This window comes from Bombus bifarius, unplaced genomic scaffold (assembly GCF_011952205.1).
Source record: "Bombus bifarius isolate JDL3187 unplaced genomic scaffold, Bbif_JDL3187 scf7180000008233, whole genome shotgun sequence".
Taxonomy (NCBI): domain Eukaryota; kingdom Metazoa; phylum Arthropoda; class Insecta; order Hymenoptera; family Apidae; genus Bombus; species Bombus bifarius.
The window spans coordinates 219,041-243,597 of record NW_022884528.1 but is presented as its reverse complement, the minus strand read 5'-3'; the positions used below and the strand labels follow the sequence as shown (position 1 = coordinate 243,597).

Sequence of the window (24,557 nt, the reverse complement as noted above, 5' to 3'; positions counted from 1 at the left end):
ATATCTACCATTATGTTTTCTTAATATGTTGTATGTTATACTTAAAAATTCTTTTAAATAAATTTAATAAAATCTTCTTGTTACATGTTGTTTGTTAACATTTGTATATCAGCTGTTTGTTATTACTACGTCATATTAAATAATGATATTATACCAGTAAACGATTTTTGTAGTATAGATAAATATATATAAATACATATAATAAAAAGTCATATGAAAATAATGCTATTAATAATTTGTAATGTTACGCATTTAATAATCTTTTTGCATTAATTACGTTTAAATTCAACATCATGCTTAATATATATTTATTTAATAAAATTATAGAATGTATGTACCCTATATATACAGAATGGAGTCAGGGAGATTCTATGCCTCAAAATGAGATAAAAATCAAGGATAATAGAATCGCGTTGGAGACTTCGTTTTTTGACAAAAACAAGTTTGGAAATTTGTAAAGTATGGATGAATTTGACCAATTCTTGACTGCACAGGAATAGACAATCGACAGGGGATTACTCTACATACGAAAAAAATTGAAAATGAAGAATAAAATTTAAGGCTTCGTTTTGGAAAAAATAGATTTTGGATATGTTAGTCAAGAATTAGACCGGTACACGTATACTACGCAAATCTCAAATTTAATTTTTTCGAAAATGAAACTTCAAACGAAAAATCTTTATTCTACATTATTCTACATTTCTACTTATTTTCACATGTAGAATAACTTCCTATCGATTATCTACTCTTGTTTAGCTGGGAATTAAGCAAATTTATGCATACTTCATACATTTAAAAACTCAATTTTCTCAAAAATGGAGCTCCCAGCGCAATATTATCATTCTAGATTTTTGTCTTTGAGCTGAATTACGGGTCACGTTGTATATAGTAATTTTCTCAACATATATAGAAATATGACTTTACAATTTTTAGAATTAACTTATTTTGTATTTTGTATAAGTAAGTATGTTTGAAAAGATGCCTATTATACATAAGTTTACTTTGATTCGAATATTCACAGTTATATTATCTATATAATTAGTTTAGTGAATTTTATCGTTCATCTAGTACTTTTACTAGAAAAGGTTTATCAAAGAGTAACCAGTAGAATGATAGTTTCGTAGATTTGATTATTTGAGAATGAAAAGTAAGTATTATTTCGGTTAAACATCTTTTAATAGCTAATATAGTATTGTCAGTACTATCAATTGTTGTATATATGTATATATAAAATTTATATATATACATACATATGTAACTTGACGAATTTTCTTGTCAGGAGTATGTAATATAATATAAGTAAATATCAAGAATTGGAATAAAAATGTCAAGATATTTGGAAAGAGTACAAGAAATATTAAGAAATGCAGATAATAAGAAAGTTGCAAGTAAAAAGGTATGTATACATATGTACCTACTAATGTTTGTTTTATATCACTTAATTTTAAACTTTATCATTTTGGGACAATTTCTAGTTAAGAAAGGTTACATTAATTAACAATTATTAATGTTCTAGACATTTTTCAATAATAATAATCTTTCATTGTGTGAAGGATAATACTAAATGTTAATTATACTTTTCGTTTTAGATGTGTGTTCAGGAATTATTAGAATTATATGAAAATGAAGATGCAATACTAGAAATTTGTAAAAATACAAAGGAAAGAACACAAAGTATTGTAGATTGGTCATATATAATACATAGTGTCCATAGGATAGTATTAAATGTAAATATATTTTTATGCTATAGAATATAATTAAAATGAAATTTGTTAGAAGTAATTTTACATAATGTTATAACCATTTTTATTTTTATTCAAGGAAGCAGATAGACTTGCTAATAAAGATTCTTCTAATAAAGCAGCAATAACTGAACGAAATTATACATGCACACTTGTGAAAAATACATTTCGACATGCAAATTGTCATAAAGTACCACTTTTAAAATGTGAAGATATAATGCCTTTAATTTTACAAATTTTAGGGACACATATATACGAATATTATCATGATACTTATATAAATGTGCTAAATTCTTATATACTACCATTTAGAATATATCAGGTGAACATGACTCATGAACAGTGGAAGGAATTGTTAAAAATGTGTTTAAATTTATATAAATATATGTCTTCTCCTACAAGTAAAAGAATTGTTTTAGATACATTGCAAATGATCATTGAGTATGGTTGTTTGCATACAAATTTATTTTTAAATGTAAAAGAAATACTATTATTTTTAGGTATGTAATGAAATTTTTAAAACAATGTTTTTAATTAAAATTTATTCTAAAATTCCGTGTTAAAATCAACAACTATATATTATCTATAATTTAACTAATTTATATATATATAAATTATTAATTTAACATCATAATAAAACATGCTATAACTTTTTCCAATTTTAGAAAGTATTTTCCTTGATGTAGAAAAAAATGGAGAAATTTTAGCTGAATCTAGTTACAAAGTTACATATACAATATGTCAACAAATTGCAGTAGAATATAGAATTACACTGTGTCATTTTAGTGAAAATATTTTACCGAATATAATCAGATTAGACAGTTGTATCGAAAAATATAAACTTTTACTATTTTTTGTAAAAATTCATCATCCCAAAGGAGTATGTAAAACTTGTGATGGTGCTTATGCTTATGATTGGGGAAAATGGTACAATTCTCTTAAAAGTATGTATCTAATGATTTTGAAAGATTTTAAAGCTGATATACTTTCACAGAGCTTCCTTTGGTTTGCAATTGAAGGTAATATATTTGTAACTTTTTTAAAATAAAGAATATGTAAAATAAATATATTTTATTAATTATTAATCTAAAAATAAATATGTTTTAGTTTTTAAACAAGTAATGGAAAATCCAGATTTGATCACTGAGAAAACATCATTCAATAATTATGATTATATACAACCAGCAAAACGCAGACGAATTGCTGTCAAAATAAATGGACCGGTTGATATGATTATTGACAATAATCCAGAAGAAGCTTGGCCCATGATACAGGTCTTAACAACATTGTTTAAGCAATATCCTGAATGTTTAAAATCAGGAGATTTTCCAACATTTTTAAAAGTTTTAGTGGATCTTTTTACATTATCTCTTAAAAAAGAAAAGATCATAAATAATTTATTTGAACTAGCTGCTGTTTTGTTAATGAATGAAAAATTATGTTCTATAATGGATATAGAAAATTCAAATATTTATTGGGACCAAATATGGGATATTTTATTAAGGTATTATTTATTTATTTCAGATTTTAGGTCATATACATTTATTTTATATTATTTTACACTCTTTTAAAATATTGATTTTATGTTTGTGTGTCTATAGTAACTTATTGTTTTAGATCATTAAACATAAATCAGAATGAAATATCAACTCATAAACTCACACAGCTTTTTATAATACATAATAAAATAACAAATCCAAATGCACTTTTAAAGCTATATTTGACAAATGTTATTAAGTGGTCTATTATGAGTCTTCGTACATTAATAGTAATCTGTGAACATTTGCCTTTGCCTACTAATATGAAAGTATTTAATATAAATGTATATTCACCAGCAATGAATACAAATTCTGTTAGGTCATGTCTTATAAAATGGATATTAAATATTCCTTGGCACGAAATGGCGACACAGATAAGAATTGATGAACTGTGCTTATTACTTATTGGCATAACATTAAAGTCAAAACATCAGAAACAAATAAAATTCAATGAATATGATATTAATGACATATGTGATTGTTCAAAAATTGAACAAAATACTAAGTCATTTTATGAAGACATTGAACATTATTATTTGTTACTAAAGTATAAAAAAAATGTATTCACTGAAGAAAAGGTAGAAAATGCAGAACAAAAGCCAGAAGTAAATAGATATGTACTGTTTATGGAAGATATTGTAACTTATTTAATAAACAGTTTACATGTTATTATTGAAGATGGAAATAATGCTCTTCATATAATTATAATAAAGATTGCGGTTGTAGCAAAAGTTTTATCAATGATGAGAGAATTGAATATGGTATCTAAAAATATTGAAGATTTATCTTTGATACAAGCATTGAAAAATTATATAGACATTGCTTATAGTTCATTGGAAAAAATAACCAATCCATCAAGAAGTAAATATAATTATCTATTTAATGTAACAAAAGCACTTAATACATTGTATGGAACATCATATGATACTGATATAGCAAAAATAATTGTTACATCTGCAACATTGAATATGCTAAAAAACATATTTAGTTTAATGAATATTGAGGACAATGAAATTTCCGATTATAAAACTAATCGTGATTATTATGATGGCTATGAGTCTAGACTAAATAGTCATAAATATTTTGGTAGAGAAGTCATACAAACAAAGCCATGTAACTTTTGTGACAAAGGTACAATAAGAATACAAACAACAAAAGCTTTAGCATTATTCTGTTGTATGAACTTAAAACAAAAAAAATGTGAAATTCAAATAAAGCTTATGGATAACTTGCTTAAAATTGATATGTACGATCTTTCACATACAGTTGATTTTATGATGGCTATAACAGTTTTAAAATCTCTATCAAAATATGATAAAGAAGAGTTATGGAAAAATCACAATGAACTACCATTGAAAAATTTGTTGCAGTTATATCACGAATGCTATAAAGATGAAACAATTACACGTTATATATTAAATGTTTTACCATATTTCTTTAATTATGCCTTAGTTTACAATTACAAGTTAGATAATTTGATGAATATTATTGTTCGATTTAATAAGCTGCGATCTGAAAAAAGATATGGTGTCCTTGCTCATAAAGAATTTATTAAATGTCTCTCAGAAATTATTTATATTAGTCCTTCCCATTTTTGTTATACTACATGTCATACTTTGAACCAAATGCCAATATTTGAAGGAATTTTATCATCCCTTATTAGTAATTCATTTCTTGCACAAGTGCAAATAATTAAGTGTATACAAAAGATATATTCTTTAAAGAATATTAATTTCGAATGGAAAGAAACATTATTTACAAAAATAGAAAAATCAATAAATGAATTAGCCATTAACAATAAAACAGATGACGAAATAAAAACAGACGAGAAGGAAATTACAACAGCAAGTATTTCACTAATGCTTGCTGCTATAATATCTACCAATGGAACATTTCAGTGTCGTGCATTACTAACAATGTTACGGTTTAGCATTGACAAAAGGGTAGAAACTCAAATAATTTCAAAATCAATAAGTATTATGGCAAATCAAATCAATTATTCAAACATCGTGGAAGAAAATTTAAGTTATTTAATGACATACTGGTTTAATTCCAAATATTCATCACAATTATTTCCTTGGAATTTAACACAATGTAAATCAGAAGAACAATTTTATAAAATATATAGTAATACAATAGCATTTATTAAATTTCAAAATCTAGAACTTTCTAGTGTCATTTCCTTTTGCAATTATATTAACTTATCATTTAAACAACTCATTGAAAATATTTTTCCACAAATTTTATCATGGCTATTATATTGCATTAATGAAAATAATGGAAATAGATCAAAAACATTAGTAGGAAAAATATTTTATAAATTAAAATCAAATCAAGATGAATTTGCTGAAATGAGGAAGTTCTCTAACTTGTTTAAAGAAAAATTTGAAGAAATATTAATATTTCTTATTGAAAGATTACACGATGAAGATTACCTTGAAGAAATATTGGGAGAAAGAATATCGTTTGCAATATCAGATCCTCCTCATTTTAAAAACAAAACAATGCTTATTTGTTTAAAGTACATAGAAGAAAACTTTATTATACCAAAAATGTCTGTACAATACTATTTAGTTTATAATTGCCCAAGAGTATTACAAAAAATATTATCACATTTAATTAATAATATCTATAAAAAGAAATTTGAGGAACATAAGATAAAAGCTTTTCATCAGTACATATTCTTTTGTTCATTGATTATTAAAGAATTGAAAGAAGAATATTTCAATACATTGTCTATGTATATCATAAAAGATATTGGTTACAGTTTACTTCACATAATTAAATTATTTGATAATACCCTTTGTAAACTAGGATGTAAATATTTTTACAAATTTATAAAACATGTTTTGTGTGTAAGAGTTGAAGAAATCAAAGAAATTTTGAATTTCACTGTCATAACTTTAATTCCTATAGCACAAGCAGGGAAGATACCTATAGCTCTAAAAATACTTCAGTTCCTAATAATTGATCAAAAGGAAATATTATCTGATGCAATAGAGAAATTAAATTCATTTCCAAATGTTCCTATATTTTTAGAAATACGAAAGATACATAATGATTTGAAATATAAAGCAAAGGAAATTTATAGTTTGGAACAAGAAGTAAAACATTTTTTGCATACAGTGACTGATAAAGATATACATTATAGCATAGAAGATATTGTTCATTTACGAATACAATTATCTACAAGAAAAGAAGAATTACGAGAACTATATGATAAACTTGAAACATTTCATGGTTTTTTTGAAGATTGTACCTCAAGCATATTGCATCAATTGATATACAAACTCATAAAATTAACAGCATCATCTGATATAAATGTTTCAATTGAAGCTGTAAAATGTTTAGGCGAATTAGGACCAACTGATTTGACATCAATGATATATTTTGAGAAAAGTCATGTTAAAGAATCTTCTGATTTAATAGAGATATTATCATATAAAATAATAATAACAATGGTACAATTTTTATTTCAAAGTGATATTGAGTTTCGAAAAATTAGTGCTAATATACTGGATGTTGTACTTTCATCTTCTTGGGGGCAAAAGTTGTTAGATGCTGAATACATGAACAATCTAAAAACTGTTTTGGATGAATCACAGGCAGTATTACCTTTAAATTATATTCAGCCATTTATAAAGAACAAAAACTCAAAAATGAGCAACATTGCTATAAATTACACAAAAACTAATGATATTATAAAGTCGGATAATACCTTTTGGACAACTCAATCCGATGGCTCATATGCTAATTGGATTATAGTATTAACATGTAATGTTTTAGAGTGTTTTACAGGATTTTATTCTGAAAATTTAATCCCCATTTGTATGTTAAGTACTGATTTTTGTGAAATAATTTTACCAAGAATTATTTTTTTGATAATTCATATAGATAAACGGTTTATGAGTACCATATCTTTGTGTATTAATACATTTTTTGAATATCATTTTGATTTTACAATAAAAACAAGCATTCCTTCACATAAATTTACAAATTGTGATCATTGTATTGTACGTTGTATGTTGAATATTGTGAACTATATTAGAATGCAAGTTCCAAACAATGATTTAGAATTTAATTATATATGTATTGCAAAAGCTGCCAAATATTGTTCAGCATTTTTTACTGCAATATTATATGCAGAAATGTCTTGTGAAACTATTTTAAATGATTATAATAACTTTACTAATATCTCAAAAATTGATTATGTCTATGAAAAATCAGCTGAACAAGGGAAAGTGATACAAAATATACTTAGAGATTCTTACGCTAAGATAGGTGATTTTGATGCAATTAATGGCACTGGTTCTTCACATTTGCATGATCATTCTACTCGTATTCAACATTATATACGTACCAATAAATGGGATAAAGTAATGCCTGCACAAGATGTTGAACTTTCTTCTGGGAATATGTCAGTAATTAAGGGTGAGTATTACAAAATTACATATTTATTTGAGAGCTTATTATAATTTTAAATTAATTTTAGCACAGCATTTATTAACAAGATTTTAACACCTTGCAGTTGATGTGACATTAAAACTATGTACATATAAAACAAAATATTTTGAAATTGTTATATGTTTATATTAATTAGAAATTTGTTATTTTAAAGTATACAAAATTTATTTATAATGATCATAAAGTTTCAATAAATCGTAATTTATTAAAAAGAAAATTATATTTTCATTATAATAACTTCAAATTATATGTAATTTATTATACATTTCAGAAATGGCAAATGGATTATATCAGTCTGGTCTTCATTATTTACTTAGTAATTTTATATCTACTATGTCAAATAATGGTGTAAAAATAGATAAAGACATTCAGTATGAATGTGCTTGGCGACTTAGCAATTGGGATATTTGTGAGACAAATCAAGCTTTATATCCACAAAATAGCTGTAATTTAAAATTAGAAATAACTGAACATGATTATCACTTTTATCATTATGAAGCATTAAAATATTTTCATGAAGGTAATGAGACAGCTATACAGAATGCAATTCAAAATGCTCGTATAAATATTATCAAAGCACTTAAGAACATTAATCTAGGTAAGAATTATTAAACTTTCTGACTTTGAAAAAGTATTATCTATTTAACAATTGATTATTTGTAGAAAGTAGTAAAACTATATATGAAAAGTTAATGCAATTGCAATTAATTAATGAAATTGAAGAGTTAAGCTTTGCTAAACAAGGCGAATATGAAAAAATCTTACATAAATGGCAACAGCAGGATATTGCAAATTTTTATGAATTTCAATATATTGAACCGATTTTAACTCAAAGAACTGTTATGTTTCAAATAAATGATACTTTAATTAATAACGTAAATATTAAAAGTGCGCTTTTTAATACATATTTGCAAATATCAAAAATAGCAGCAGATAAAGATAACTTGCATATTGCTACACGTTCATTAGGTATATATAATTAAGATTATTATAACATTATATTAAGTATTCAATTATAAAATATATGTATTTTATTCATATTTTAATTTTTTTATGAAGATATCTTAATAAAACAAAAGGGTATACCATCAAAAATTCAAGATCAATTACTTTATCAAGAATCTTTATTAGCACTAGTTAGGAAAGATTTAGATGTTGGACGATTTCTTTTACGTAACTTAATGCAAAAGGAAACTTTAGATGCAAAATTACGAGCACAAATATTAAGAGTTTATGGAGATTGGATGGCTGAAACAAAATCAGAAAATCCCCAGGTATGTATCATGAAATAAAAGTAAATTAAGGTATGAAATTTTTAAGATTACTTAGTATCTTATTATCAGCTTTATCTATTCTATTATTATTTATTATACATGTACTAAGCTTTAATACAATATTTTATTTCACTACAATATCTTATATACATCTCTCACTACAATATATTATATACATATACATACATAATAAAAAAATAATGTATATTGTTATTTATTATCTTTCAGACTGTGATAGAAAAATATTACTTAAAATCTATAGATATAAACACATCAATTAGTACACAAAATACTGATACAATTAAAGATTTACATGATACACAAGTTGCTTTAGCTCGTTTTGCTGATAATCAGTATCAGCAAATTAGTTCATATATGAAATCTCCTCAGTTTGAAAATCTAAAAGAATGTATTACATATTCCTATAAAGGAATTAATAAACATTCAATTAGTGAAGATAAAGATATTAGAAGTGTAATGATTTTAAACCAAAGACAAAATACGAATGATGTTGCAGAACTGGAACATATACAAAAAGAAAAAGATAATTATTTGATTTTAGCATTAAAGTAAGTTCCATATTTCTGCAAAGTTCATAAAAGAGCTCTATAATTTCTGTTTTTTACATATCAGTAAAGTATATTTATATTTCATTTACTATTAATATATTTTAATATATGTTAATTATGTTAAAATTGATATTATCTTACTTAATATCTATAAATAAACATTATTATATTGCTTTATACAGGTATTATTTAATAACACTACAGCACAGCGAAAATTATAATTTGTTAATATTTAGAATAATTGCGCTTTGGTTAGACAATATACATCAAAAGGAAGTCAATGATTTATTGCAAGAAAATCTTAACAGATTACCATCTTTTAAATTTATTCCACTTGTGCCACAATTAGCTGCGCATATGAATGATGAATTTAATGAGTTTTCTGAAAAAATATATAACATTATGCAACGTTGTGCTTTAGAACATCCACATCATACATTACCAGTTTTGTTAGCATTAAAAAATTTATATGGTGATTATGATTATAATACAGCTAGAAAAAGTAGAACACTAGAACCAAGAGTTCTTGGAACACAAAAATTGTTACAAGAAATAAAAGAATCAGATATAAATTTAATTATACAAGAAATGGAAAAGTTATCACATGCTTTAGTTATGTTGGCTAATCTTTCAACTACCTCAAATAAATGTAAGTAGATAGAAGATGTAAGTAGAAGTATTTTTAATGAAAATATAATTATACATATATCAAACATATAAACAGACATTATGTGTAATAGCACATCTTAAACTTAGTTCTAATTGTAGAATACTTCATCATAGAATTTCCATTTCTAGCGGGTTATGAAATTAAAATACCAAGAAATCAAAAAATTTTAAGGATTAAAAATTTTGAAAACATATTTGTGCTAACGTTAACAATTGATGTACGACCATCCAGAAATTACAACAATGTGATTGGCATTGCTAGATATACAGAATCATATGAAACTGTTGGAGGTATAAATACTCCAAAAAAATTAACTTGTATTGGTACAGATGGCATATATAGACATGAATTAATAAAGGTATATTATTGAGTGCATTACATAATATGTTCAATACTGGATAAAAAAACATTTATTTTTGATACTATCGAAAGACAGAGAGAGAGAGAAAGAATACTATATACTTTTAATTATTTAAATATACTTTTAGGGAAGAGATGATTTACGACAAGATGCTGTAATGCAACAAGTGTTTAATGTAATGAATATATTGTTAAAATCTCATAAAGATACTAAACGTAGAAAATTAACAATTAGAACGTACAAGGTAATATTAACAAATTATTTATATTTCAAGAATTTGTCATCATTAAATTAATTATTATTATTTTTCTTATTTATTTAACGTTTTTCAGTATCACCGGCCATGAGATGGACTTAGCTTACATTAAACTATCTAACTCACCCTTCTACACCTCCGACTTCCATTTTTCTTCCTTTATAAAATAAATAAATTCTTCCTTTCCTTTCAAATCCCTTAGATAATATGTCCTGTATTCTTTATCAGCTTTTGTCCTCTTATGTCTCTGCTGACCCTATAAAAACAAATTTTTCGATATATCCCTAAAAATCCTTATTTTTTCTCTCCACTCCTGCCACATTCCAAAATAAGAGCTTCCCTTTTTTTCTTTTTATCATTTTCTTCTGCTCCTTTCCTACTTCTGTACTTGAATTAATTACTCTTGCAGCATCTCCTTTATCTTTAATATTGATATATGATTAATTAGTGATACAAATTATTTTAGATATATTAAATATCTATTTTATATGTTAATGTAATTATAATCTTATATGTCCTATACTTATGTTTCTTCTATTACTTTTCTAGGTTGTGCCATTAACACAAAGATCAGGAATACTTGAATGGTGTGATAAAACAATACCTATCGTAACTATATTGGTAGGTTCAGGTACCATTCAAGGACTTCACGAGAAATACTATCCAAAGGATTATAAAGCAAATTATTGTAGAGACAAACTAGCAGTAAGATTATATTCAAATAAGATTTAATTTTACAACCGATATGTATTGTTCTTATTTTGATTATTATTTGCAGTATGAATTTTATAATGGCTATGCGATACCTTACAGTATATAGAATATTATAGTATGGAAATATAATGTAAATTTTATTTCTAGACAGTGGGAAAATCATCAACTAATGTAAAGTTGAAAGTATTTATGGATTGTTGTGCACATATGCATCCAGTGATGCATTATTTTTTTATTGAAAGATATCCATCACCTGAAACGTGGTTTGAACGCAGATTAGCGTATACACGCAGGTAATAATATTTATATATAGTAATTACTCTTGAATTTATTATATTCATTAAATTATACTTACTATATTTTCACAGTATAGCAACAACATCAATGGCAGGATATATTTTAGGATTAGGAGATAGACATTTAAGTAATATCTTAATTGATCAAATAACTGCTGAAGTAATTCATATTGATTTTGGTAAATATGATCACGTAATTTTTTAAACTAGTAGTAATATTAGCAACATTGTATTATTAGTGCTATTATTAACCCTTTGCACTCGAGGACTTTTTCGGCCGGGCGTAGCAGCTACTCCGGATGATTTAGCGTATACGTGACGCGTGTCTTACAGCTAGTGTAAAATGATTTCATATACAAATTAACTTGCAAAAACATTATATTCTAATAATTTATCTATATTTACATCTTTGAAAATATGATTTTGTAATATTAATTTCTGTATTTTGTTGTATGATAACTTATAAAGCATTCACCAAGATGATATAATTAATCTCATTTTTCAACAATTCAAAATCAAGTTCATCTTCATTTGAGCTAATTTCACTTCCGAAAACCACTTTTTTAGGGTTTCTAAACTATAATACTTTTGCCACGATCGTCGAATCCGAACCAATGTTGGAGACGTTGTTTCAATACCATAGTTGAACCATAGTTTCGAAGGGATATGGGATTAAATATTTTATCTCCATTTTAAAGTCTAACACTTTACACTTCCTAACAAAGAACACAAAGAGCTAAGGAACCAATTTACGAACCAATATTGCACTCTCATCAATTGGAGATATCGAAATCTAGCATAAACAGGGACTATCGCCTCTCGCTCGCCACTGGAGTTGCAACACGGAATGCCGTGGTGATTGAAATTCGCCTCTCAAGTGCAAAGGGTTAATAATGTAATTTATGAATACTTCAATTTTTTTGTTATTGAATATAATAGGCATAGCATTTGAACAAGGAAAGGTATTACCAGTTCCTGAAACCATTCCATTTCGACTTACACAAAATATTGAGGACGGTATGGGTGTATCTGGCGTAGAGGGAACAATGAGACATTGCTGTGAGAAAACATTAACCGTATTACGTGATCAAAGACAAATAATTATAACATTGCTTCAAGTTCTTTTATATGATCCATTATTTAAATGGACTATAACACCCGCTGAAGCACGTAACATTCAAAGCGGCGGAACATCATCAAAATTAGTCGAAAATAATCAGTGTAAATATAATTTATGCTTTCATATTTTCTTTTCTTGTATTATACTTTTTATAGTAATCGCATAAATTAATAATATTCTACGAATAAAATTTAATATTTTATTGAAAATATATGAATAATGTAATATAATATGTTACATATTCATTGTATCATATTCGTACTACAGAAAAATATTTTAAAAATATTTATTATTGATAGGTTCTAGAGCAACTAATAAGACAGCAGAAAGAGCTCTTTTGAGAATAGAGCAAAAACTACAAGGCACTGAAGAAGGATTAGCATCTAGTGTATCTGGTCAAGTTGAAAGACTTATACAAGAAGCCCATGATCCTATGAATCTTTGTCGCTTATATTGTGGATGGCAACCATACCTATAATATACCTATATTTCATAATCTTAAAAAAAAAGCGAAAGATTTTATCCAAATGTGATATAAGTTTAGAAATCACTTATTTTATAACACTACTTTAAAAGTATGATATTTGTATTTTAAATTTATTTATTTTAAATTTTATACGAATTATAAATATAAATATGTACAGAGTGTCTCTGAAATATACAAGCGTGGTGTTTCTACATACAAAAATAAATCGAAGAAAAACGTTTTTTCATTTAAAGTTTTACTTATGAAAAAAAATGAGTTTTTAAACCATTAAGTACTTAATTAATAAAATGATTCTTAAAAAGTACTAATCTTATTCTTATTTATAAAATCATTCAAAATGCAGATTAAATACAGAATAAAGGAAAGTAATATCGATATTTCGGAAATGAAATAACAACAATAACAGGAAGCAAATCGTGGCATTGTCCATATTTAATAATACAGAAGTAGAAGTTCATAATTTAAAGCATCCAGTTAATATACGGATATCTGATGGGATTTCAAACTCATTTTTCTCGAGAACGAGGTCTTAAACGAAAAAGTGTTCTTTTTTCTTTTTCGACTTATCTTTGCATGTAGAATCACCATCCGACTGCATGTACCATAATTTCAGAAATGCTCTGTATAAGTAACACCACTTTAAAAAAATAAAAAATGTATATAAAAGGTATATGTATTCTAAATATTAAAATTTTTATCTAAAGTATCTCTATCTATCTATATCTGTAAAACATCGTTATTTTAATAGATTTAATCTTCAACTTTCAGTTGGCATAATGTATTATTTGAAATCAATAAAGAACTATTTTATGAATATTAAAATATAATGACTTAGGCATAAATTACGAATTGAATACATATAAAGTAAGGGATATAAAAACTACATTATATTTGAGTAATTTATTTTTATCATTAATTTACATAAAATGTTCTAAGACTTGTAAAAATTTAATTAAAGAAGTATACAGACGACAAAACATTATTAATATCAAAAGTACCTTTTGATGGTACATTAGTTAAACATCTGCGTATTGTTTCAATGTCAGGCTTATCTTTACACTTTAATTGTCTGAAATTATATTATACTCAAATTAAAATATACGTTTTATTAGATTAACATTATATAATATTTAAATATAATACTGTCAGTACATTAATTTATATTGTATTGCATTGTAAATTATAAATCTATATTTTTACTAGAAATATATATTTTTGTAAATATTACTTACTTATAAATTGGTAAATATCGTTTCACAAAAAATATAGCTAAATCTTCAAGGATGGGTTCAGAATGAAGAGCAACAAATTGTTCTCTGCATATCTATAAAAAATAATTATGTATCTATAAGAAAATATGAAAAACATTTGAATATCCAATTTATATTCATTTTACATTTGTTTATAATTTACTTTATATTTTGTGGACTGTTGGAGTACTATTAGATTTATACTATGTATTATATTCAAAAACATTGAAATGTATGGATGGTGCAGTAAATTACTTTACTTAGTAGTTTACTTACTTTATTCATAGCATCTATGGTACAAGAATGAGTCCAAAAACAATCATGTACTGAGACAAAAGTAATATTATTTTTATTACAATTTAGCCCAGTAAGCATCATGTGAGTGGAATCTAGAGAGTGTATAAAGTTTGGTGCAAATGCATTTCGTTGTTTTATCTTATCAGGTTTCCTATAAACATTTCCAAAAATGTTACTTTTGAACATTACAATATTAGATACTAAAAGTAAATTGATGTATTTACAAAATTATATACTTGTACTAACCTATTATCATTAATATAGTTATTTAAAGATTTTTGTTTCATATAAGGTTGTATAATAGGAAGACCTAATGGAGTAACCCACTCCACATTTTCACAACAAATAGAAGAAATAATTTGAGCACATTCTGTGAACCAATCTTGAATTTCTCTTGCACTTTTAAACATTTTTCTTAAACTGTGAAATGTGCTTTCAGTTAAATATATACTAGCAGACCAAATATGTTCCTTTGGAAAGTTTTCCATATCTACACGAAATATGAATATTAAAATAAATTTTCATCTCTTTTTGGTTCGTAACAATATACCTTAAATCTTTTCTTTTTTGTCCAAATATTCTGCATACATTGAAAAATGAAATTTACCTTTTAACTGTTTTGCTATTTGATGTTTTGCACCATATTTTGTTACACCATATACTGTTGTCATCACAGTTTGCTTTATAACTTTTCTTTTTACATATCCTTCCAATATTTGTGCAATTTTAACATTATTTTTTGCATCAATTTGTCGTTGTGTTTCAATCTAAAATGTAACTGAATATTTTTCTTTCCAAAAATATTTACATATATATATTGCAAGCTACAATTTTGTGTAATACAGTAAACTTACAATTGACACAACTTCAGAATATACATCTTTTGGGGTATCAAATGGATGTAAATTAACACTTTCCGCACCAATTTTATCTTTACCAAGTGCTGCATAATGTTGAAGTCCATTACAACTGCCATCTTGATGTACTGGAAACGTAGACACATATTCTTCTACATTTGGTGTTTTTAATGCATTTGCTATTTCCATGCACCCAGCTAAAGTTTGCCATGGTTCCTCTGATTGTTTCCACCACATTTTACCCTTTACAATATAAATACCAGTTCTATTTAAAATTATTTCAAGTATCCTAATTTAAAAAAACTGTGTAGGTTTATTTAGTATAAACATGTAATTATGAATTTCTTATGTAGCCATTTCATCTTGTCCTTTAATATATTAAAATAAAAAGCAATCCTTTTATTTGAAATAAAAACTTACTGTTAAAGGTTTAGTAGCACTGTCAAGTATATTATCCATATTCTGATTTGCATATTCAAGCCGTTCTTTAACAGAACCTGCTTTCTTAAAGTTAGTTAAATTAATAACATGTAATTTCAACCAATCTAATCCATTTGGACCTAAAGGTTTTCCCTTTCCAAATAAAAGTAAAGACCGGCCCAAATCAGATGATAAATGATTTAAATAAGGAGGTACTGGGTAAACTCTTCCTCTAAAATCCAAATTATGTGGGAGCCAAAATATTTTGTTTCTAAACTTTAAAAAAATAAAGAATTCACTATATAGAATGGTATAAATATATAAAATTACGTATTTAGTTATAAGAATTATAAAGGAATTAAAAATAGTCTAATATATACTTCATATCTAATTTAACAGTAATTTGCTTATCAATACAAAATTAATATATTTGAAAAGATAAAAAACATACATGATTGGCGATGGATAACTTATAAAGAGTATCACACCACAACGAATACGTATCATACTTCTTTTGATTATATTGAGCTATTGCTATTGCTGCTTTTTGTTTCTCTTCAACAGTAGCATTTTTATTTATTGGACCTGGTGGAGTTAGTACAGAAACTGATTGAGGAACATTTAATTCTACAGAACCACCATCTTGAAAAATCTAATTAAGAAACACATACAAATGGAAATTATTTATAATAATTATAATTTGTATTCATTATCAATAAGAGCTATTAGACAATTATTCTAATATCAGAATTACCTTAATTACAATATCGAGTATAGCAGTATTAATTTTCCATGGAATAGAACTAAGCTGATTCAATGAATCAAATATAGGAAATAACTGTTCTGGTTCTGTATTTTCAAATTTATGCCATAAGCAACCCTAAATAAAAAATATAAATAGTATACATTTCTCTTATATAGTATAATGTTGAAAATAATATATATATTGTTGTATAATATATATATACTTAAAAAATAAATAAAAATTGCAAGCTTACAAAATCACTTGAGGTTCTTATAAAATCAGTTTTCGTTATAAGATATCCTCCTAAATGTATTGAAACCCATGGACTTGGTGGACTATAAGAAGGTAGAAGAAGTGATTCAAATGTTAATGTTTTTAAATGTACGTTTCTATATAACTTTGATACCAGAGGATGTGGTTTAATCTGTAACATAAAAATAAATTTTATGTATTAAAAATATTTAAATAATATTTAATTTTTTCTCTAAAACTCTCAGATATTAATGAGTTCAACAACCTTCCCCATAAAACTAGCTGAAAATATTGGGTACTATAAAACTTTGAATATTCCAATATTTAATTAATAATATTCCATACAAACCTGTTCTGATAAATAACTTCCTTTGTTCCTAAACAATGTATAAAATGCAGGGATTGAATATTTTAAATCTTGTTCTTTTAAAATGTCAGGTTTAAGCATAATATCATTCAAGATAATATGATACAAAAATTTGCCAATATTTATTATTACATTCATAGGCCAATTTACAGAGGTAAAATTTAAAGGTGTACCATATTTTGTTTCCTTATACTCAAAATATTCCCATACAGTACGATTATTCATATTATTTAAATGTGGCATTTTTTCAGGATGTAAGTACCATTCAAGGTATTTTGAATAAATATTAATAATTTTATCTAACACTCCAGTTTGTTTCTTTATTTCAATCTATAAATTAAGATTATAAAAATTGAGTGTATGTGTATGAATATTATAATGACAAAGTACACAAATATTTTATCAACAAATGTATAAATATAATTTATATATGTCGGAGATGAAAGGACACCGGAGCCTTCCCTCTGGAACTTCGGGAAAATCCGTAAAATTGTAATTAAAGCTTACAGTTATAATTAAACAATTTGCCGTCATTCTGCCCAATTTAATCAGCCATGTCACTGCGCCACGCCAGAAAAATTACTGAAAATTCTCAATGCGAGAATTGATTGTAATTTTAATAAATAAAAAAAAAAACAATTTTGCCCAATTGTACTTGGTTGCGATTTGTGATAATAAACTTGGGCTCAAGGCGACCATCAGCCGCCGAACGTAGCCGCGGTCAACGGGACGGGCGCTTCGTCTAACAAAGGTGTGGAGTGATATTATGACCCTCATTAAAGGAAATACCCATAGAGGTGCCTGACAGTGAAACATGCCAACGGTTCCTTCGGACAATGAATACCAGATGTTGAGGCACTTACATAGTACAAGTCCAGTTAGCCCGAGGACCCGCTATAAAACCTGGGTTTTTTCGGTAATTAAGATTTTTCAAACGGACAGGCAGTCTTTGTCCCAAATTGACCAATTGACAGCGACGTCAATTTCCCTTACTTTCTGAACGACGGCTATACTCAACGAATCCGATGATCTCGTGTCCTTAGACACACCCCATCATAGTTTTCCTCGGTGGCATCATCGGGACGAAAATTCATTCTTTCTTGCGATCTCCTCGACAAAGAGAGTAGCGCCTTACGAGCTGTGAGTATTGTGTGAGCAAGTATATCTATGCTCCCGTTGACCGTGGATTCGTTATCGAACCTAAGACCAACATCACTAGTATCGCCAGTGCCCAACCACCGCGGTTGATTGTCGAATCGGTAGTATCCATACTCGTATTACCAGGCCGTACCGTCGTTATAACACAGCGATGGCCAATTCCAATGAAGATCTAGCAAACGCCCACAACCCTATTCCTGACACTTCTCCGACATATAAATAGTTTCATACCTCATACTTCCTATAAATGTATTTTCCCAATGCAACGTATAATGATTTAAGAGATGAACTAAAAGTTTCTGATCCTGCAGCTAATTGTCTAATTTCACGTAATATAGCATCTATGTAGTATTCTTTATCCAAAACTTCTAAAAATGGATACAAAATCGTCAGAGCATTATGAGATTGACACTCCTTTTGTTTTAAGCACTTCAAATTCCTTTCAAAAGCTGCCAATGCTGCATCTTTCCAATAATTTTCTAGTTCCATAATTTTTGTTTCCTGATATACGATAAAGAAACCATTAGTACTATATCAAATCTTGAAGATTTATAAAAAGCATTTGTATTTATAAAAGCAAGTGTAATTTTTAAGTATAAAAATTAATATATATTTGAAATATTAGGCAATAGAATATTGCATAATAATATCTTACCAGATTAGTGTTTATATTTTCCTTGCATACTTTAATACTTGGTATCTGTGTTTCAATTTTTAATTCAGTTTGAAGCTGTGTTTCTAACAAATCTTTTAGTTGTTTTATTGTTAATATTCCTTTTGCTGGACTTTCACAGCTACTTGCCATTTGAATTTTTTCTACAAGTTTACATCTATAGTTTCTATTTAATGTAGCGTATGCTGGTTCAAAGTCTGGTATTAATATCCTAATTGCCTTTAATATATTTTTTTGCTGACTAATTTTAAAGTATGACTTACTAAAGATATCATCGAAAGATATATTGTAATTATTCATTTCAACATTTAATTTTTTGAGTAATTCTGCAAATGAAATAGATTATTATAGTATATTTTCCTTTATACATGCAAATTCAATCATATTAAAAATTTATATGCAATAAAATATGTATATATAATTACCAATTTGTTTTTTATCTACAGTCTCATTTCCCAAAGCATCAAATATATATCCATAAGTTTGGGATGTTGGTGTTAAAGAATCATTTTTTATCATATCATATAACTCTAAAACTTTTCCTATTTGTCTTCTGAAAGCATAAGCTTCCAAAAGTATATTGTAAAGCTTAATAATTTCATTACATTCCAAATTATTTTTAACATATTTCCTACATTTCATTAAGGTTTTGTTTGCTCTGTTTAACAATCCACAACTTAAATAAACTTGTATATGTGCTAATAAACTTTCAACATAATTTTTTACTCTATACTTGTTTTCAGTTTTACATATTTCCATCTTCTTATGTGCATTACCTCTAAGAGAAACAGTTTTGTTAGTAAAAATTATTTTTAATTAAAGTTACAAAATAATACAATACTAATTATATGTGCAAAACAAAATTTAGTAAATAATAATAATAAATATTTTATAAAGTTACAATATTCAACAAAAGTTAAAGTAAGAATTAAAAGAGAAAAATATATCATGAAAATTTTATATTATTAAAAATTGTTTATATTTCTGCTCAAGACAATTTCAATATGATCATTTTCAAAATAAAATGATAACTATAAAGTTTAGTACAGTAACAAAAATTAAATTTTATAATAAACTAAGAAAATCTCATATCATATTGTTTGTAATGTGTTGTAATGTTTAGTAATGGTTTTAATAAGTAATAATCTACATGCTGCATGACTCTACACATGTACAAAATCACAAAGGAAAGATATTGATAAAAATAGAGCTATCAAATTGATGGTATAATATGAAAACAAATATTTCAAAATCACATAATTTCATTCTTATAATACATACGTGCTTAACTTTAACACATTCTCCAACTTCTGATCTTTCAATTTGGTCTGTTTAATAGAATGAAATGTGGAATCTTTTTGAAGCATATTATTCTTGATTTCATTACCAATATTCAAATTATCTTTCATTTCATTTTCAGTAACTATATCTACATTATTTTCCTATTAATGAGTTATAAAGTAAATAAATGTATAATCTTGTTATGTTATAATACTTAAATAATGTAACATTATGTTTGAAGAATTTTTTAAAAATTCAATTTTCAACTGTAAAATACTTTTTAAGTTGTAATTTAGAAAAACTGATTTCTGGTGTATCACAATAATATTGTGCTTGACACTATGGATTAATATTTTTATTTACAGAAATAAATTATTGTTTATGAACTAAACTTCTTATAAAAATAACAACTTATTTTTTTTTATTGAGATCCAAATTTACATATACTTTAATTTCTAAATAATTATGTTTAATATTCTGTTTAATATTTTAATATTTAAAGTAAAGCAAATAATTTAACACAATCAATTAGGAATAAATTACTGTAACTTACAATATTTAAATAAATTTCAGTATCACAAAAATCATGATAATTTTCATTCATATATTTTGAATCAAAGAGCTGATTAAGTGTAACATCTTTACTTTCACATGAATTATCTGTAGTGATGTCAGGATTATCAACAAGCATGGGTAAATCAGATGCTGTTAACTTTTCTATTTCAGTCCTCTTAGTACTTGCTGTTTTATTTGTTACTATAATAAAAAGGTACAATATTGCAGAATAATTTATGTCAATATGTGAAACACATTTATGTAAATATAATATCAAATTTTACCTGCTAATAATTCGGCATATTTTTTTGTTCTTTGCTTTTTTCCTTTCTTTATTGGTGAATGACTCAATATATCTACTGTTGTTGTACCATAAATACGAACTTGCTGGTATTTGATAGCTATAAATAAAATGAATGTACATTACAGTTATAAGCTTGTAAACATGAATAATTAAAAAATGTATGTGAATGTGAAACACCAAATTCATATCTAATATCTTATACATATAATACATATTTACATTAAATATTACATGGCATATATTTAAGATAATATCTATTTGTTAATAAATAAATTTATTATGTCAAATACTTATTATAACAAATTTCTTATTTTTATACTTGTAATTTTTTAAAAAGGTTTATGTGGTTTATGTGGTAAAGGTGGCTTATTTGTATATGACATTTTTTACTAGTTGTCACAATATACAATATGCTGACAAAATTAAACTGTCAAACTCTAGGACTTCTTGTTTATTATATTATTCCTATATACATTATTTCCAATTATACATTATTATTTTCTTAGTCATATAATGTTGCACTGTTAAAAACAGATAATTCCAATAAAAAATTATATTAGTTTCCCAACTAAGTTTTAAAATTATTTATCAAAATGATTTTCACTTTATTCATATTTACATTGCTTTGCATTATGAATTAAATCCCCTAATATATGTACCTTTTACTTTGTATAAATACAATTTTTTGTGTATCTTTATTATGAAACTTCATAACAAACGTCATGAATACTATTCGATTTTACTTTTGATCTTTCATTTCCACGATCAATTTTTGAAACTACTATATATTATATATTTGTTAGGAAAATCATTTCCAAATGATATGCAAATTTTCTTGAGTGCTTTATAGCTTGTAGTTCAAGCTTCGATTGTTACAGTAAAGAACAAAAGAAAATTTAATGGATAATCGGTACACAAAACACCATATTTTTAGAAAATACAATTAATTTTGACAAAAACAGTTATAAATAGATATAATATATACACTCCCATGTATAAGTACTTAAACATTTAATGTAGTCCAATTAAAACATTGATATTCTTATTATATTTTCAATATTATGACAGAAGATTGTTGCTCTACTGTTAATTCTTTACTTCTTGCCATAATTGGGATCAAATGTTCTGCTAAATTGATATTGAAACAAAGAATATATCTGCGCCAATCAAGTTTCATATTCATTTTTAATAAACAGCTGGCATTTTATAAAATCTATATAAACTTTTAGAGTGTGGTTGCAAATACATATTCTAATCATTTAAAAATCCCAACATTGAACAGGTATACTTAAAGTCATTTAACTTAGGTATTAATGCACAAGCAATTCTTGGGCATCTTCAATTGATACATTTTTATTTATACTAATTAATATCAACTATCGTTTTCATCCACATCTAATAACTATATATGGTAGTCCGAGGTAAGATCAGAAGCGAAAATTAGTATAAAGTTCTATTTGAAATATATTTTATATATTTATAATAATTTGGAAATGTTCAAATACTTATGCATGATGGCGTTTGTCCATATAAGAGATGACTGTTATCAATATGGTAAAAAATATTTAATGCAAAGTTATTATTAATGTAATATACATATTGTACACAAGTATGAATTTTAAACATTTTTTTGCCCGCCATCGTAAATATGTCATATCAAATAACAGCGCTCAAAGTGGCTATCTTAAAATCAACTTTCGCAGAAAATGATATGCTAATGATAAATTTATTATGTTAAGTAACACATTAAAAATTTTTCTATATCTATCATAATAAAATTTCATAAAACGCTTAGGTCTAATAGAAACGCAATCATGTGTGAAAAGCAGCACGAGATTTTTCAGGTTAATTCGTTTATTATGTAAATATCATTGAAATGGGAAAATAATAAAAATTACATAACATTTTAATAATGAAATTATAATTGATAAATATTTTAAAATATTATACTATAACCTGATCATGTAATAACTTAATAATCTCAAAAATTGAAACTTTAAATGATACAAACCCTAAAATATGTACATATATAAATTACTTCAATCTCATTTTGTAGCCGGCAGACAAAAAGTAATAAAATACTTATATATATAAATTATTCATAAAACTGAATTATATACAATGTAAACATACATTTTGATATATTTCCGTGGTAAAAGTTACAGAAGGAGCATAGACGCATTGATCGCTGCATCGTTATTACTTGCTTCGGTATGAAGAAAACACCATGTGGAGATATTCGTTCCGTAACTCGTGTTATTAAAAGTTTGTACATTTTTATACGATTACATAAAGTTAACCACTAACTATGTAATAATTAATCATCTCACAGATAATGATAAATTTATATAGGAAAATTATCATTATTTACAACATAATATAACCCACGAAATGAAAAGTAGCATTTCACATTCACGAACAAAATGAACATGCAGTTAATAGATGGCATCTTGTAGAATGGAAATTCTTAAGATTTTATACTCATTTCAGACAGAGAAAATTTCATATTTACTTGCTGATTAAATATGAATTGTTAATTTAGTTTTAATCTACAACACATCATATTGTTAAATTATAATATGTAGCAATATAAATTGTTTTATCGAATTTTAAATTATTAAAATGGAAAGTGTAAAATTAGAAAAAAGTTCTTTTTTTGTAATAGTTACAACTAATTCCATTCTGCTAAAGATAAATAATAATTTTTGCAATATGAATGGTGAATGGTGAAAGAACCAAGTTACAGCTTATTGAATTTCTAACAATATTATTTCATTTTTCTGTTACACTCATATGATACATTATGTTACAACATATTATTATACAAACATAAAATAAATGCACATTGAAAATTGTCAGAAATGTCAATTTTAAATTTTATTCACAAAGTTGAAATAACATTTTAAA

General features: G+C 25.7%; 2 protein-coding genes across 5 annotated transcripts; one reads left to right on the top strand and one right to left on the bottom strand.

Annotated features, from left to right (window-relative positions):
- Positions 1-1,180: 1,180 nt before the first annotated feature.
- LOC117211442 (serine-protein kinase ATM) lies at positions 1,181-14,178 on the top strand. 4 transcript variants are annotated; one of them, XM_033455305.1, is made up of 18 exons: positions 1,182-1,396; positions 1,590-1,727; positions 1,822-2,242; positions 2,408-2,761; positions 2,850-3,246; positions 3,360-7,711; positions 8,016-8,342; positions 8,408-8,713; positions 8,804-9,018; positions 9,247-9,587; positions 9,770-10,236; positions 10,386-10,615; positions 10,746-10,862; positions 11,424-11,495; positions 11,736-11,881; positions 11,957-12,063; positions 12,824-13,105; positions 13,304-14,178. In XM_033455305.1, exons 1-18 carry the CDS (start codon positions 1,325-1,327, stop codon positions 13,480-13,482), a joined length of 8,523 nt encoding a protein of 2,840 aa, XP_033311196.1. In that variant the 5' UTR covers positions 1,182-1,324; the 3' UTR covers positions 13,483-14,178. The 4 variants fall into 4 exon arrangements, with proteins under 4 accessions (XP_033311198.1, XP_033311196.1, XP_033311197.1 ...); XM_033455304.1 differs by having other exon boundaries at positions 1,183-1,396; positions 11,424-11,579; XM_033455306.1 differs by lacking the exons at positions 12,824-13,105; positions 13,304-14,178 and adding an exon at positions 12,452-12,734 and having other exon boundaries at positions 11,424-11,579.
- A 178-nt stretch (positions 14,179-14,356) lies between these two features.
- On the bottom strand, positions 14,357-24,109 carry LOC117211444 (DNA-directed RNA polymerase, mitochondrial). Its single transcript, XM_033455308.1, has 18 exons — positions 23,784-24,109; positions 21,631-21,747; positions 21,345-21,547; positions 20,792-20,952; positions 19,936-20,288; positions 19,493-19,836; positions 19,069-19,338; positions 17,662-18,009; positions 17,314-17,484; positions 17,070-17,195; positions 16,767-16,967; positions 16,316-16,591; positions 15,893-16,138; positions 15,646-15,805; positions 15,285-15,528; positions 15,018-15,189; positions 14,724-14,815; positions 14,357-14,560 (listed from the first exon to the last, which is right to left on the bottom strand). The coding sequence occupies exons 1-18, from the start codon at positions 23,923-23,925 to the stop codon at positions 14,440-14,442; spliced, it is 3,747 nt and encodes a 1,248-aa protein (XP_033311199.1). The 5' UTR covers positions 23,926-24,109; the 3' UTR covers positions 14,357-14,439.
- Positions 24,110-24,557: the final 448 nt, after the last annotated feature.